This window comes from Arachis ipaensis, chromosome B5, assembly GCF_059453495.1.
Source record: "Arachis ipaensis isolate K30076 ecotype BB chromosome B5, ASM5945349v1, whole genome shotgun sequence".
Taxonomy (NCBI): Eukaryota; Viridiplantae; Streptophyta; class Magnoliopsida; order Fabales; family Fabaceae; genus Arachis; species Arachis ipaensis.
The window spans coordinates 139,547,022-139,564,557 of NC_142440.1; the positions used below are offsets into that span (position 1 = coordinate 139,547,022).

Sequence of the window (17,536 nt, forward strand, 5' to 3'; positions counted from 1 at the left end):
ACTATATAGAGTTGCATCTTCAAACAAATCTGATCCTGCAGTAGTCAATTTAAGTCTAGAGATCATAAGTGTCAGCATTGGTTTGGAATGCAACATGCCAGCTTTATTCAAAAGATCTTTAACATATTTTTGTTAAGATACATGAAGTTCTGAATCAGATAACTTGTGTATTTCCAGTCCAAGAAAATAATGCAATGTGCCTAAATCTTTCAAAGAAAATAATGAACCAAGACTTGAAATTAAAGAATTAACTTCCTGTGCATTGCTGCCACCCAAAGCGGGCCTGCCCGCCCCAACCCGCCCCGCCAACTAAAATGGGTTTAAAATACTAGCCCACCCCGCTTTATGGCGGATTGGCGGGCTAGCCCGCTTCTTTTTTTTTAAATAAAATTCATTAAAATTAACTAAAAAATAATAATTAAAAAATCAAATACAAATAAAAAATAGTCAAATTATAATATAATTTTTTATTTTTTTTAATTTTTAACTTCAATAAAATTGTTCAAAATAATATTTGTCAATAGAATCATCTTTATTTTAAAAAATAAGTCACATAATTTGAGCATATATACGAAATTATAAAATAAAATAAATAAAGTTAATAACTAAAAGAAGAATAAAAACAAAAAATGAAAAAAAAGTGTTTAAAAATTCTATAATTATTAATTTTATAATAGTAATCACTTTTTTATTTAATAAAAAAAAAGAAAAATAAAAATTTTCGGCCCGGCGGACTGGCCCGTCCCGCCCCGCCAAAACCCGTCAATTTGGCGGTGCGGGTTTGGCGGATTCTAAATCATAGCTCGACCCGCCTTTTTTAGTCGGTTTAGCGGATCAGCCTCGACCCGTTTTGCCATCCCTAGCTGCCAGTAATGACTATGTCATCTACATAGGCTAAAAGAAAAATAGTAAAAAAGTTAGTAAATCTGGTAAACAAAGAAGGGTAAACACGAGTAGGGGAAAAACCAAACTTTGAAAGGGTTATTCTCAGCTTGGTGACCCTATTCAACTTACAGACAAGAGATGAATTTGCTGTCTCAAAAACTAGTGGTTGAATCATAAACACATTTTCATTTAAGCCACCATTTAGAAAGACATTATATTTAAGTCACTGGATTGAAGATTTCATCGAAGTCCACACCATGCTGTTGATGACAGCCCTTGGCCAGTAATCCGGCCTTATACTTCAGAATAGAATTATCTGGAGCTCTCTTAATGGCATAGACCCATCAGCAGCCAATGACAGTTGAGTTTGGTGGAGGTTGAGTGATTGTCCAGGTATTGTTTCGAAGAGCAGCTTCATACTCTTTCTTCATTGCTTGAATCCAATGATGACAAGTTAAAGCTTGTTTAGTTGTGCTTGGAACATTTTGAACCAAATCCAATTCAGGAGAGACAGAAAGAAGAGCCTTAGGCTTGTGAATCCTAACTTTAGATCTTGTTACCATAGGATGTTGATTGGTAGTGATAAAATTTGATGCAGAAGATGATGATTCTGGTGGAGGGAGTTGAATCTCAATACCTGAGATTGGAATGAAATTAGCAGAAGTATTATTAGTAGCTGAAGTAGAGAAATTTTGTGAGTTTTGTTCCTGAGAAGGTGTGTGAGTAGTTGTAAGAGGAGAGGAATTGGAAGAGTGAGTTGTTTCTGAAAAAGGAATATAGAGGAGTGAGTTTGCTCTGTCACAAGAAACCTGTTCATAATGCAAGGAAGAATTAGAAGATGGTTTTTAGAATGGAACATTTCACTATAAGGAAAGCATGCTTCATTAAAAACAAAATTTCTAGCAATATATATCTTGCCATTAGCACTTAAGCACTTAAAATATGCATTGCTGAGAAGGAAAATCTAATTTATGCATATTGTAAAGGCATGTATAAGGGAAGCAGGCACATCCAAAAACAAGAAGCATGCTATAATCAAGCTTTTTATGATGCAGTAATTCATAAGGTGATCTCATAGCAGGGACTTTTGTGGGAAGACGATTAATAAGGAATGCTACTGTCAAAAAGGCATCCTCCCAATAGTGTTGGGGTAACTTGGCTGAAGCTAGAAGCCTATATTTCGATGCTTTCGTCCAAGGAGTTGTTGGAGAGTATAGGGACAAGAGAGTCTGTGCATAATGCCATGTTCCTGTAAAAAAGTCTTAAAAGCGTTGGAGAGAAACTTCTTTGCATTGTCAGTTTGCAAAGCTTTAAGAGTAGTTAAACCAGTTTGTTTTTTCAAGGAAAGTCTTGTCTTGAACAATAACTTGGAAAACTTGTTCTTTTTTAGAATGTAACGAATATAGACATGTATAGCGATTGAAGGCATCCACAAAGCTAACATAATATTTAAAACTTGATCTAAAAGTCACAGGGGCTGGTCCCCATACATCAGCAAAGGGCAATGTGTGCATTTTAGGGAGACAGTAGTCATTACAGAAAGAAAATCATTCTTGTATTTTAATAGGTAACTGTATATAACTTTTCAATGGTTAGAATTTAGAAGGAGAATATGTTATAGAAGGAAAAGAAGAAGAAAGACATGTTGGAAATACAATTTCATTAATGAGTCCAAACCCTTCCTCTCAATTCACATCCTTGCATGGACACAAATTTTTACACAAGTTTTACCAATTGATGATGTTGCTGAGAATTCTAGTCAAGACAACATCACTAGTGATAATAATCCAGGGCATGTTTTTGTCATGCTGCTAAAACCAGTTAGGATTAGGCCTTAATCAAGGTAGCAATGCTAAACAGAGACATGATAATTAGGGTCTATTCTATTTGGTAACTTGTATGAGGAGATGAACGAGGCATGCATCAATTCTGTTGGAATGCAGTTCTATGTTCAGTATAAAGATTTTGCATCTTGTTCTCTCTGAAATACAAGTAACACTCATGTAAACTGAAGTAATGAATCAAGTGTTGAACTTACTCAATTTGCATTGCACCAAATCTTAATGGTAAAGAAATGTATCTTTGATTCATATGAGATATTTTCAGTATATCCAAACGGTATTTAAATATTAAATGGTCAACAATTTTAGTTAAAAAAATAAAAATCAACATTTCTCAATTTATCTTTCGGTAAATAAGAAATTAGCCACAAAACATTGCATACACCATACATTTAGTTCTTAAGGATCAAACCTAGGACATTATCTTTAAACAAGTCAAATAACTACCACTTGTGTTAGCCTATTTAGGTATTCTAGTTTCCAATCAATTATTTATTTGATCATATACTGAAAGCAGGATTATAAAAGGAAGAAAGAAAAAAAAAATTGAAACAAAAAAAGGAACTGATAACATCCGAAGCACAAATAGCAAAAAAAAAACTACTGTTATTAACATAGTTTATTAAATCTTACAAACTATAAATGTTAAGGAACAAATTCATTATTCATCAACACTTCCTTCTCCTTTGTGATGAATATGCAAAAGCTCTTTAACAATCATGCGTGCATAGACACTCACTTCGGTCTTTGGAAAAAGTTTCTTGTGGATCAAGTCATCCAAGAATGCCAACCTGGGAATGGAACTCTTCACAGCAATGAAGCTCTGATACTGTATTTGTGTATCAACAACAATTGCAAGATAAACAGTGCCATGAGAACCTGCTTCCAAGACTTTCAGTTTCTTCCATTGTAAGCTATTCATCTTTGATTGATTTTTCTTACTCCTGTATCAACATCAAATGTTACATATAATGATCAAATAATATTATTTATCAATATACAAAATTTTGAATACCTGCATGTCACGGTAAATTTTAGAAGGTTAGATTTAACAGTGTTTGTATAATTTTATGGAGTATTTGAGAATGCTCTAGATGGTTCTAGAAGACTCTAGAAGATCATAGAATATTCTAGAAGAGTATGGATGTATATAGAAGTGAGAAGAGTAGTATGGAACAATCTAGAAGTATTTAGAAAGTAGTGGTAGGATAGATATTTGTAAAGAAGGTTCTAGATGATTAATCTGGACCGTTGATTAGATTTAATCCTAACCATCCATTGAGGAGGTGGATGGCTATAAATAGGAGGTGAGAGTTAGTGTGAGTCATGTGTGAATCATTTGTAACAAACACTTGAGCAATAAAGTGTTCTTTCCACCAAGCTTCCTTTCTCTTATGTTCTCTTGTGTTCTTAGCTTTCTTGCTAAGTATTGAGGGTTAGGCTGACTTGGTCTTAGCTCAAGAGGTTGAGTAAGTCTGAGTGCCAGCACGGTAGCGTTGGAGTGTGTCCAAGACCGTGACAAATTTGGCATCAGAGCAAGGTTCGAGAGGGAGCACAAGTCGCTTGTGGGTATGGCTTCTAGTATCACCATGGAGCATGTTGAGTCTCAAAGGGGAAGGAATGCTATTCCCTCTCAATGGGGAGGCAAGAAGGTTCATTCTTCAAGTGAGCCTAGAGGTAAGGACTCTAACTTCTTAGAAGAGAGAGTTTCTGTGTTGGAGAATGTTCTATCCTCTATGGATGAGCGTTTCCAAAGGATAGAACATGATAAGGAGACCCTCGAGACTCACGTGTTAGGAGAACTAGATGCTTTCAAAGAAAGCATGCTCCAAATCGAAGAGAAGCTTGAGAATTTCTTAAAGCTATTTAAGGAAGTTCGAGTCTGATTCGAGGAGGCAAAATCTCGACCAACCATTATAAGGGAGACAACAAAGATTGATCTCCACAAGCCAAAAGAGTTCAAGGGCGTAAGGGACGCTCGCGAGGTGGAGAACTTTCTATGGCAAATGAAGAGGTACTTCGAAGGCCAAGGGGTGGTCAAAGAAGCAATAAAGGTACGCACTGCAGCTCTCTACCTTTCTGATAATGCTACTTTGTGGTGGAGGAGAAAGTGCGTAGATATGGAAAAGGGTACTTGCAATATAGCCACATGGGGAGATTTCAAAAGGGAGTTGAAAAGACAATTCTTCCCTGAGAATGTGGTCTATGAAGCAAGGAAGAAGTTGAGGGAGTTGAAGCACAAGAGTACGATTAGCGACTACGTAAAGGAGTTCACTACTCTCATGCTTCAAATCCCAACTTAGCATCAGAGGATGCATTGTTCTTCTTCATTGATGGACTCCAACCTTGGGCAAAGCAAGAACTACAAAAAAGGAATGTTAAGGATATCGATGAGGCCATCGTGGTGGCCGAATCACTCATTGAGTATCATAGGGGAGACTCTAAACCCAAGTCTTCATCCAAACCTAGTTCTACTAAAGGTGGGGGAGACAAGGGGAAAAGTTTCTCAACCAAGAAGGAAGGAAAATACTCTTCAAAGAAAGAGTACGAGGAAAAGAAGAAGGCTTTCATGCCCAAAGGAGGATGCTTCGTGTGCAAGGGACCACACCAAATGAAGGACTGTCCCAAGCTAGGGACTCTGGCATCTATCGCCGAGGAACGAGAGGCCCAAACTCAAGTAAATGAGTGTGTTGGATCTATCCAACTCATGAATGCTGTGAAGGGCAAAGAGGCAAGCACCGCAGAAAAGAAAGGCTTGATGTATGTCAAGGCCTTTATCAATGAAAAACCCGTCATGGCTATGATCGACACTGGTGCTACACACAACTTCATCACGCCTGATGAAGCAAAGAGGCTTGGGTTGAAGATCACCGAAAAGAATAGCTGGTTCAAACCCGTGAATACCAAGGGTGAACCCCTTAAGGGAGTAGCAAAAGGGGTTGAGATTACTCTTGGTTCTTGGAAGGGCCTTGTGAATTTCTTAGTAGCACCCATGGACAATTTTAAAATAGTCATCGGGCTCGATTTGCAAAGGAAGGCAAATATAATACCTATGCCATACTACAACATAGTATGTGTCATGGAGAAAGGGTCTCCATGCATGGTCCCAACAATCTCAAAAGTTGGAGGAATCCCGATACTCTCGACCATGCAACTCAAGAAAGGTTTCAAGAAGGGGAAGATGATGTCTTTGGCTCTACTACAAGAGGAGTCAACGTCCGAAGGAGAAGTTGTTCCCCCTAAAATTAAGGAAGTCCTTGAAGAAAATAAGGATATGATGCCTCCCGAATTGCCAAAGCCGCTACCACCTAGAAGGAAGCTGGACAACAACATTAAATGGGAGTTAGGAGTGAAACCGCCTGTCTCAGCACCATACAGGATGGCGGCCATTTCTATGGTTGAAGGAGATATTGTGCATGCCATCAGGGAAGGGTTGCATCACGAGCTATTAGCCAAGAAGTTGGTGGAGTTGGCTAGAGAAGGTAAGACCAAAATATTTTGGTTAAAAAACGACCTTTTCTACACTAAAGGGAGAAGACTATACGTCCCTAAATGGAAAAATCTAAAAAGAAAATTAGTGAGAGAATGCCACGACACCAAGTGGGCTGGTCACCAAGGTCAGCGAAGGACCTTGACACTCATTGAATCTTCTTATTATTGGCCTCAAATGAGAGATGAAGTGGAGAGCTATGTGAAGATTTGTCTTGTGTGCCAACAAGATAAAATTAAAAACAAGACACCAAGCGGGTTGTTGGAACCTCTGCCTCCATCAGAGCGACCGTGGAAAAGTGTCTCTCTAGATTTCATCTCTGCCTTACCGAAGTCCGAGGAGTTTGGATCTATTCTTGTTGTAGTGGATCGATTTTCGAAGTATGCTACCTTTATACCTGCCCCTACTGACTGCACTGCAGAGGAAGCAGCACGACTATTCTTCAAGAATGTGGTGAAGTACTGGGGATTGCCTAAGAGTATCATTAGTGATCGAGATCCACGCTTCACAGGACGACTATGGACAGAACTGTTCAAACTCCTTGGGTCAGATCTTCATTTCTCAACAAGCCTCCATCCTCAAACCGATGGGCAGATTGAGAGAGTGAATGCCTTACTTGAGTGTTACTTGAGGCATTTTGTAAGCGCTAATCAGAAGGATTGGACAAAACTCCTAGACATTGCTCAGTTCTCATACAATCTGCAAAGTAGTGAGTCTACATGGAAGAGCCCATTCGAAATTGTGACTGGACAACAGCCGCTTACACCTCACTCTCTTTCTTCCTCTTACTCAGGGAAGAGCCCTGGAGCTTATCATATGATTAAGTCATGGGAAGAACAAGCAGATATTACTCGTTCTTACCTCGACAAAGCTGCAAAGAGGATGAAGAAATGGGCAGATAAGAAGAGGAGGCATGCAAGCTATCAAGTGCGAGATAAGGTAATGATTAAACTTCTTCCACAACAATTCAAAGCCTTTCACAAGGTTCATAAGGGTTTAATCCGCAAATACGAATGGCCATTTGAGATCATTGGACATGTTGGGGAGGTTGCTTACAAAGTGCAACTCCCTCCCTCTATGAAGATCCACCCGGTCTTCCATGTGAGTATGCTTAAACCATATCATGAAGACCAAGATGAACCGAGTAGAGGTAACTCAAGTCGTGCTCCGCTTGTGGTGATTAGATCCTTTGATAAAGAAATCGAAGAGATCTTAGCTAATCGCATCATGCGACAAAGAGGTGTACCACCAAGTATCCAATACTTGATCAAGTGGAAAGGGCTCCCGATAACTGAAGCTAGTTGGGAAGCTCATGAAGATATGTGACAATTCCAAGAACACCTAGAGCGCTATCATGAACAGAACGCAACAAGGACGTTTGCGCATTAGGTGGGGGAGAATGTCACGGTAAATTTTAGAAGGTTAGATTTAACATTGTTTGTATAATTTTATGGAGTGTTTGAGAATGCTCTAGATGGTTCTAGAAGACTCTAAAAGATCATAGAATATTCTAGAAGAGTGTGGATGTATATAGAAATGAGAAGAGAAGTATGGAATAATCTAGAAGTATTTAGAAAGTAGTGGTAGGATAGATATTTGTAAAGAAGGTTCTAGATGATTAATCTAGACCGTTGATTAGATTTAATTCTAACCATCCATTGAGGAGGTGGATGGCTATAAATAGGAGGTGAGAGTTAGTGTGAGTCATGTGTGAATCATTTGTAACAAACACTTGAGCAATAAAGTGTTCTTTCCACCAATCTTCCTTTCTCTTGTGTTCTCTTGTGTTCTTAGCTTTCTTGCTAAGTATTGAGGGTTAGGCTGACTTGGTCTTAGCTCAAGAGGTTGAGTAAGTCCGAGTGCCAGCACGGTAGCGTTGGAGTGTATCTAAGGCCGTGACATGCAGGCTAATTCTTTGGGCTCTTACCTTAGCTTGTACTATTTATATTAATTAGTTGTATCACTGAAAATTATATAAAATTTATCTTTTGTGTTTTTAATATTGTTTATGATCTTATAAATATCTATAAAACGAAGTTTAAATAAAGCTTTGCTATATATTAGGATAATATATAGGAAGATAATTTTTAAAATGAAGGTACCTAGGTATTATTGTTATTTTTTTAAAATTCAATGATTAGATTTGACACGGATACGAGACACGACACGGGACACACACACATATATAAAATATAAAATATAAAATATTTTTTAGATAAATCGTAATGATATTTTGATATTTTATTGATATTAAAACATAAATTAATTTTTTAATTATTTTTAATGTCTTATTTTAATTATATAAAGTATTTAAAATATTTTTTGTTTTAGTTAATATTTAATAATAATATATACTATTTCTAAATTTATTTCAAGCATACATGTTAAGAATAAAGTTGGACACGTCAACACATGATGATATTTAAGTGTGTCCAAACGTGTCCAAAATTTTTTTTTATTATATTAAAATACAGTTGGACACGGCAGACACGCGAACACTGTAACTCAGCAAAATGTATGTGCTTCATAAGATTTCATTAACAGAAAGATAATATTTGGTTTGCATAATAAAAAATTTAAAGACTGTAGAAATAATTTAAACTAGAGAACAAATTTTAATTTTCAAACCCAAATAAAAAAAAAAGTGAAATATATATCTTCATCCCTACTTTCTTGGGGTTTATAAGATTTTGTTAGTTAAAAAGGGTTATGAAATAGAGATAATTTAATATCATAATCTTTGCTTTTGTTTCATAGTATTTATGTGTCTAGTTTGATTATCCAAAAATTTTAATAGATATAATTTAAATTAACGATTTAATTTAACTTAACAAAAATAAATGTACTCATTTTATTATATTAATACGATTAATTGCGATTAGTATTTTAATTTTCAAAACCAAATAAACATAATCAGAAGAGGTGGTTTCTAATTTTTCTTCAGTTTGGTATAATTTCTCTTTTACCTCTCTGAAATTCAGTTTTACCATTTTTGTTGAAAAAGAAGTAAGTTATAATAACTTGATTTGGGAAATAATTATTTAGATGTACTTAATGACAAAATGGTGTTTCTCCCTTTACCAGGTATTGATGTGTTTATGCGGAAGCAAATAGCAGCTTAAGTTTGGTTCATTAACTGTTCTCCATAGCTGAAATGTTGAAAATGCAAGTCAATGCTTGGTAGTTGGTAGCTAGTCACAATGTCATTCAAGTTAATTGCATCAGGAATCTTTTTAGCCACAGAAAATCTATCATGCTTGTGAATTCTGCTGGATTGTCAAGCTTACTAGCTCTGCTTTGAAAATTGTATTGAGTTGTTAAACTTCACATCTAGTTTAACAATTGATACCTTACTGCTCGAACATTTCATTAACGAATGGTACTTTAATAAATTCTTTGTTTGTTGATTAAAACATGCAACTAGTTGACACTCATTAGATAAAATAAATTTTTTATTTCTAGTTTATAATTTTAGGTCGCCATGTGCTTACTATGGTTTAGCTAATATGAAACTAGCTATTTTCTTTGCAAGCCTAATTTCGATATTCCATTTGAATTTCAGCAATACATGAAGGAAGTCTGAACTCTGAAGAGATTGAGAACTGCTAAGGTGAAGCATTAAAATGTGCATTGGAATGATGAGCATGTAAGTACTTGTGTCATTTGACATTCTGCTATGATAGAAAAGTCGGTTGTCTAGGTATTTTAAATTCTGATTTTGAAGATAAAAAGCATTCCAACAATGTTAAAGTGCTACTTCTCCATTTATTACTATGGTCATATCCTTGTGTATTTATTATGCAAATTCTGGTCATTTCTATGTTTAAGGTACAAGTTAATTCAGTTTGGAGCTCTCTACATTCCCTTTGGCAGGTTTAGTTTATTCCCACCATTCTTAGAGTGAATGATCATTTTACAATGTTAAGTATCTTGCCTATGAAAATTATATTGTGGTGCATTCTATATAACTAGTAGCTTAATATTTCCAAATTCCAAATGTGCATACAAGGAGGAGAAAAGCTTCATTTCTAGCCTGGTTGAATATATCATCTAACTTTCTTTCATTTCATCTGCTTTTCTACCTCTCCTTTTTCAATTCACAAATGAGGTATAATTATGGATAAAAATGTCGATTGAAAAATTATGCTTTCTAACTTCTAATACTTTGGTGCATTTGTATGTGCTTCTATAACAGAAAAAATATCAAGAAAGAAAAAAATTAAAATAAACACAATTTTTTTTTATGCAACTATCTTTCTAAATAGTTTGTTCTGTCATTGCTTTTGGTTTTAACTTCTTGGCTAGAACCCTTTTGAGAAATTTGCCACAAAACATTAGCATACGCCATACATTTAGTTTTAAGGATCAAACCTAGAACATTATCTTTAAACAAATCAAATAATTACCACTTGTGTTAGCCTATTTAGGTATTCATCATCACAAAAGGATTAATATAACATGCCAAACATAATGAATTTTTAAACGGCAAAAAGCTCCTGGTTTCCCAAATTTTTTGTTGATAATAGCAAATGCCTCCATTTGTGTATGTTTGTATATCTTCAGAAGAATATAAAGCACAACGAACATAAAAAATATGCAGCAAAATATAGAACAAGAACATGAAAGAATGAATAATTCAGAAGGCAGAGGGTATGACACAGTATTTGAGCTTAGAAATGAGGATTATGACAGCTTACTGTTCCTGCAGTTGATCTGGAAGAAAGGAATTTACTGTGCTTCATTCTTGATAAGCCAAAATCACATACCTATTCGAAAGAAAAAAGAAAGGGTGAAAAAAAACAATTAAACCATATCTACAGGTAGCTATCAGCATGCTATCAAGAAAATTCAATCATGACAATTAGTTGACACCTTCACAACCCAATTTTTATCAACAAGAAAATTTAGTTAGTGACTTCAAATCATGGTGTACAATCACTGGAGTGCAGTTGTGCAAATGGTTTATTCCTCGGGCCTGTAGATTCAAGAGATATATGTCACATCAACTGAGTTTCACTGATTATGGCAATAATTTGCTTAATGAAACTACAACGCAATAAAAGAAAACAGAATCTTACAGTATCGTGGGCCATCTCAACAGTATCTTCCTCTGCATAGCAAATATAAAGTTCAGACTTCAGAGTCATTAAAAGTAATCCTTCCAGAACAACATTAATCAAAATAATAAATAAATGCAAAGAAATTCACCAAATAAAATCAAATTCAGTTTCAAAGAGTTCTGTATTGTTCCACTTTTAACACCTCCGTCACAACAACACATAATGAAACTCCAAGCCAGTAAGAGTTTTTTTAAAATGCTAATAATCAGAGAGTCAGAGACAATGGAATAATGTCTACACAGAATATTAGACAAGAAATAATGAGGTAATTTATCTAAGAATTAAGAGAAAAACATCCTCTGGAAAAGTACTTCAAAATGTACATATTTTCAGCAGGAGGGATTTCCAAGCATTACAACTGAGTAGCAATAATTAAGTAAATGGCCAAAAATTTTGAGACAACTGAACCATATTAACCTTAACTCGATGTTGCTCAGGATGATGAAAAGAGGGGACATGCATTTTGGAAGGTGGGTTTAATTTTAAGATGGAAATGGAAAACCATATAGCTTAAGAATAAATCCTTAATAGGTACTTAAATTTCCTTTTACGACAATTCCTGGAGGATCCAATCCAATAAACAATAGTTCATGGTTGCTTATATGATAAAACAGTCATAGGAATTAGTTTGATTTATATACGGTACCTAGAAAGATAAGGAAAAATAAGTTGCACGGCAAAATAGCAGAGAACAAACAACAACACAAAATGTTCAATCTTTTTAGTTTTGCTTAGATTGTAGCATGATATATATATGATCTCATAGAATAACAGAAAAGGACACTCTATTGCTATAAAGAGATCTTAAACACTAAATCTGTAAGTTATAACTAGGAATATCATCTAAAGAATCAATAAAGTAGTGGAATTAAAAAGGATGATAGCAATTGCAAATCGAAAGTGCAAAATTAATTAATGTTATGGCATTGCCAAAGTCCTCTGACCCAACGGACACAGAATTTACAAAACTATGATACATATTCAGCAACAATGAGATGTAATTTCAATTTGAGTTGACGTATCTTACCTTCTTTTATCAATTCAATAAGCCTCTAGCAACCATTTCCCGAAGAAGTTTCTCCGCCATGTCATTCTCATCTTTTTCAAACAAAGCACGGATAACAGTTTCAAAAGTCACAGCATCTGGTAAGCAACCATTGCCTTCCATTTTTGACAAGAGTGCCAATGCTTCTTCAAACAAGCCCTCTTTGCAGAGCCCATTGATCATAATATTGTATGTCCTCACATTTGGACGATAGCCTTTCACGGAAAGATCTTGAAAAATCTCTTTTGCATCTATAAGTCTTCCACCTTTGCATAGGCCATCAATAAGTATACCATACGTGAACATATCTGGATCAATGCCACTCTCTTTCATTTGCTTGAATAACATAAGTGCCTTGTCAACTTGTTTGATATTGAACATCCCATCCAACAAGGAATTGTAAGTGACTACATCAGCAGGTGGACCTCTTTCGTGCATCTTGACAAGAAGCTCCAAAGCACAAGAGATTCTCTTTGATTTGCTCAAGCCATCAATAAGAGTGTTGTAAGTTACCGTGTTTGGAACCAAGTACTTACGATGCATTTCTTCAAAGAGATTCAAGGCTTCATCAATCCTTTTACTTTTGCACAAGCCATTAATCATGATACTGTAACTTTGAACATTGGGTGACACTCTAATTTGGGCCATTGTGTTGAATATATATTTTGCCTTATTTACCTGATTAACCAAACAATATCCATCCATTAAGCTGGTATAAGTAACTACATCTGGTTTCACACCATGTTTTGCCATTACAGCCAATACACTCTTAGCATCTTTGATCTTTCCTTCCTTGCATAGCCCATCGATCAAAATACTATAGGTATAAACATTTGGAGTAATGTTTTTAAGCACCATATCACTTAACAAATCAATGGCTTCCTTATATTGACCCACAAGACACAATCCAAAAATGAGAGAACTGTATGTGATAACATTAGGAGAAATTCCCTTAGCAAGCATTTCAGAGAATAAATGAAAAGCCTGACTTACAAGTGTATCCTTGCAGAGGCTATCAATAATTGCGCTGTACATGAAGACATCAGGAGCAATGCCATACCGTGGGATCTTTCTCAACACTTGAATAGCAGCTGACGTGTGTCCGGTCTTACAGAGCCCATTGATCAAGGTCCCATAAGTGACTTGATTAAACTGAAATCCATGAGCCAGCACTCTGTCATGAAAGCGGACCGCTTTTTCAACACTACCACAGAGAAAGAGGCCTTTAACGAGTGTATTCAATGTTACCGTATCAGGTTGATAATCCATTCTGAAAATCTTGGCCAATACAGAGAAAGCAAGCATCATACGACCCACGCCGCAACAACAATTAATTACGATGCTCAAAGTAAATAAGTCGGGAGCGATTCCTCTGGATTGCAATTGCCGAAAAAGGGAAATGGAAGTGGGGAAATGGTTGGTCTTGGCAAGAGACCCCAAAATCTTGTTAAATTGGATTACTGATGGAGGGCGACGCATAGAGAGCATGCGAGTGAAGGAATCAACAGCTTCATCAACTTGGCGAGTAGAATGAGAGTGAAGGGATGAGAATGAAGATGAAGAGGAAGGGAAGGAAACAAAATTAGGGATTTGGAGAAGAGAATACCTAAAAATGAAAGTGATTCTTGAGGTTGAGGATGACAACATTTTAGAGATTTGCACTTTCGCTGTTGTCTAAGTTTGAAGGAGTTTGCTAACTCTGCGGAAATAGTATTTTCTAAGAGAAAAAAAAAAAAAAAACGGGATCTAATTGAAAGTTTTAATCTAATATATAGATTGCATTACAAAATTTTAAATTATAAAGATTTAATTGAAAATTTGATAAAATTATAAATATTAATAAAATAATTAAATATATTAATAATAATAACAAAGGGATATGTTATTCTTCTAAAAGTATAGTATCTATCGATAATTTTAGGACGAGAAAGTATAGAAAGTTAATGAATTTAATGTACAATGTGTATAATATGGATAAAATTGAAATTAAAATCAAATAAAAAATAAATAAGGATTTGCAACAGTTACGTAAATCCTAAAAACAACTTCCTTCTCCCCTATCTGATGTGAGTCATGGTAGCTAGAATCTCGATTTAACTCTTAAAATCTTCCGATATTACGATTTTAAATGAGTTTATCGATTTTACGAAATTTGTACTAAGTCTGACGATTTTACGATTTAAATCTTGTTAAGATTTTACGTTTTACGTTTTTTATTTACTTTTTCGATTTCACGTAAAATCTCAATTTTTTCTACCTTGGATGTGACTGTCTTCTCGTCCAGTCTTTTCCTCTCTCACCAGTACTGCGTCGCCACAGACAGCAGTCCCTGTCGCCTATACCTCACGCCAACGTGCGCACCACGAATGCCTAGCAACACTATCGCGCAATTTGCGTCGTTTCTGTAGTCCTGCATCGCGCTAGTCGTGCAGTCCTTCCCCGCGCCGGCAATTTCTCTCTCTCAACGTCGTCATTTGCGACGTATAGGGGACACACGAGTGTGTTGTTTTCATACATCCAACACGCTTCGTAAAATTGTAAATGAAGACACTCCCTTTGCACACGTTGCATCCATCGCGCAGTCCAAGACCGCCATGGCCGCAGCCTTCAACGATGTTGCCTCCCCTATATAGGTATAGGTCCAAGATCAACGTAGGATAGCACAACAATAATTATGCAAGCAATTAATTTAGTATGCTCCCGTTTTTGTACATGCAAACGTAGTTAATCTCAAAAATTAGATGATTATTTTGTTTGATTCAATTTTTGTTTGATTTAATTTAAGTATATACAATTACAAATGGTTGTTTGATTTCTTTTTTTTTTTTTTGTATTGGACCAAATTTAAAACTTATTATACACATTATCAAAATTTTTTATTATCTTCCTAACAGAATTCAGCATCACACTTGCCATCATTTTGTTGATACACCTAATATACATCTGTTTGTAAAATTTTGTCCAATTCTACTATATATGTTTTCGAGTAAAGTGGAAGACCAAAAATATTTAATATTATGCTAGGAAAGAATATACTAAAAAATTTATACTTAGACAATATTCATGTTCTAACAATTAATTAGAGTTAATTTTTGTTTATGTTTCTTGATAATTATTTATTTATATTTAAAAATTTATCAAACAATATTGACAAATCAACTTATTATTAAAAAAAATTCAATAAAATAAATAAAAAATTATCACCGAGTAAAATATTACACCCATAGCTATTAGTTATTATGATTAAAATTAGGGACGCTAAATAATAATTTGTCACTAAGAAACAATGACTCTCTTTAGGTTTGTTAATTTCAATTATTTTTTTAATGTAAATTCATTGAACAATATGATGTATTTCTAAACATTAATAGATAGTATTTGAAGTTTTGGACATATCATAAAAAATTTGCAGAAGACCAAATCTGAGTCTGATAAATAATCCATGTAAAGCGACTAAAATTATTAACAATAGTTAAAAAGTATTTATTATATCTATTAGCCACTATATATTACTAATTTTACAATCAAAATATGCCACATGTCATTCTTATTATAATTGAAATCAAAATTTTTCTTCCAAAATTAAAGAGTTCTCTCCTCCTTCTTCTCTCTCTTTCTCTATCTCTCTCATTCCTTCAACCACTCTATTTCTCTTATTTGTATACCCACTCTATCTCTTTTATATATGATTATCAATAACTAATTATAAATTTAACAACAAAAATATATAATATTATATTCTCTAATTGTAATTAAAATTGAAATATTGAAATTAAAATATAACTATATTATATTACTAATTTAACAACCAAAATATCACATGATACTCTCTCATTAAAATTAAGATGAAATCTTTCCTCCAAAATTAATAAATTCCCTTCCCCCATATTTTTATCTACCTCTCTCTCCTTCTCTATTTCTCTCTACCCTTCCCACTCTATATATAATTTATAATTTATATTTGATATTACTAATTTGATATACTAAAATGTATCACGTGGTATTCTTTCATTACAATTATAATAAAATCTTTTCCTCCAAAATTAACAAACTCACTTTCTTCTTTTTCTTTATCTTTCTCTTTCTCTCTTATTCTCTATCTCTTTCTATATTTCTATTCTACAAAAAATAAAATTAATAAAATAACATAATTCAAATAGATTCACAAAATTATAAGATATATATTAAATTTATAATTAAATATAATTAAAAATAATTTCGTAATATTATTTACATAAATATTTTATTATTGTATGCATACTTTTTATATTTAGTTTTAAATTTGTACCATTTATCTTTTTAATTTATATTTTTACTTTTATTTTTTTAAATATTTATTACATATAATTTAGCTAATAGGAACTTTTTCTTATATGATCTTTTTATAAAAATAATTTGATTCAACAAATATTTTTTTTTTGTCTTAATCTATAAATCTATAAATTAAGATAAAGTCGACGTAGTTTCAAATGATTTGTATTCCCGTAATAACAGTACAGAAAAAAAATACTAGTTAATGATTAATTTTGAAATTCATATCTTTTTAACATCAACAATGTGTTCATAGTTCTTGGTAACTCCAATGGTCTTGCCTTGGTTATTGATACATATTCTATTCATAATCACAATGCACAACCAAATCTCCTACCAGGTCTCTGGTTCTCGACACTTGAGAACCACCGATCTGCTTCTGCAATGCCTTCAACACCGCCATTATTTCAGCAAATTCAGATCTCTGCAGTAATTAAAGACTATCATCCAGTCACAACCCCTCCCAATAAATAGTACATGAACAACCTAATTTCATTATGATGCTAAGATTGATTCCTCAAAGTTTATAGCAGCATCAACCATATTCTATCTTGTTTGAGATCAATTCATTTTATGTTTATTAGTCTAATCTGAAGAGTGATTTTTGTGAAAGTAGCTATTTTTCACTTTCATCTAAAACTGAATTTGAAGCTTATAATCGAATGGTGGGTTCAACTAGAAACCAAATAAGCTGACAAAATATTAAATCAAGTGTCTCGCAATTATGTATAAAGGAAAATTCATACTAGAGATCTTTAATATTGTCTGTGCCATGCTTCAACTTAACATGCTTGAGTGCACCTAGCAATCAGTAAGTATGGAACAAAGATGATATCCATGATAA

At 34.1% G+C, this 17,536-nt stretch overlaps 2 protein-coding genes across 6 annotated transcripts; one reads left to right on the forward strand and one right to left on the reverse strand.

Moving 5' to 3' along the window:
• Window positions 1–1,121: 1,121 nt before the first annotated feature.
• Window positions 1,122–14,077, reverse strand: LOC148565954 (uncharacterized). Of its 5 annotated transcripts, XR_015883288.1 has the most exons (5): window positions 12,364–14,077; window positions 11,295–11,326; window positions 11,089–11,191; window positions 10,914–10,982; window positions 1,123–1,694 (listed from the first exon to the last, which is right to left on the reverse strand). XR_015883288.1 is itself a non-coding variant. In XM_088486510.1 (3 exons), the coding sequence occupies exon 1, from the start codon at window positions 14,026–14,028 to the stop codon at window positions 12,373–12,375; it is 1,656 nt and encodes a 551-aa protein (XP_088342636.1). In that variant the 5' UTR covers window positions 14,029–14,077; the 3' UTR covers window positions 10,537–11,191; window positions 11,295–11,326; window positions 12,364–12,372. The 5 variants fall into 5 exon arrangements, 1 of the variants encoding a protein (XP_088342636.1); XR_015883286.1 differs by having other exon boundaries at window positions 1,122–1,694; window positions 10,914–11,191; XR_015883285.1 differs by lacking the exon at window positions 1,123–1,694 and having other exon boundaries at window positions 10,537–10,982.
• Window positions 4,733–7,542, forward strand: LOC148565955 (uncharacterized). Its single transcript, XM_088487315.1, has 4 exons — window positions 4,733–4,970; window positions 5,030–6,208; window positions 6,638–7,110; window positions 7,201–7,542. Exons 1-4 carry the CDS (start codon window positions 4,733–4,735, stop codon window positions 7,540–7,542), a joined length of 2,232 nt encoding a protein of 743 aa, XP_088343441.1.
• Window positions 14,078–17,536: the final 3,459 nt, after the last annotated feature.

Bases quoted from the DNA above. Each gene is read 5' to 3' on its own strand.
- LOC148565954 (XM_088486510.1), bottom strand. From the start codon at position 14,028: ATGTTGTCATCCTCAACCTCAAGAATCACTTTCATTTTTAGGTATTCT.
- LOC148565955 (XM_088487315.1), top strand. From the start codon at position 4,733: ATGAAGAGGTACTTCGAAGGCCAAGGGGTGGTCAAAGAAGCAATAAAG. The intron at 6,209-6,637 runs GTAAGACCAAAA...ACTGCACTGCAG, and splicing joins GGTGGAGTTGGCTAGAGAAG to AGGAAGCAGCACGACTATTC. The intron at 7,111-7,200 runs GCAGATAAGAAG...GCCTTTCACAAG, and splicing joins CAAAGAGGATGAAGAAATGG to GTTCATAAGGGTTTAATCCG.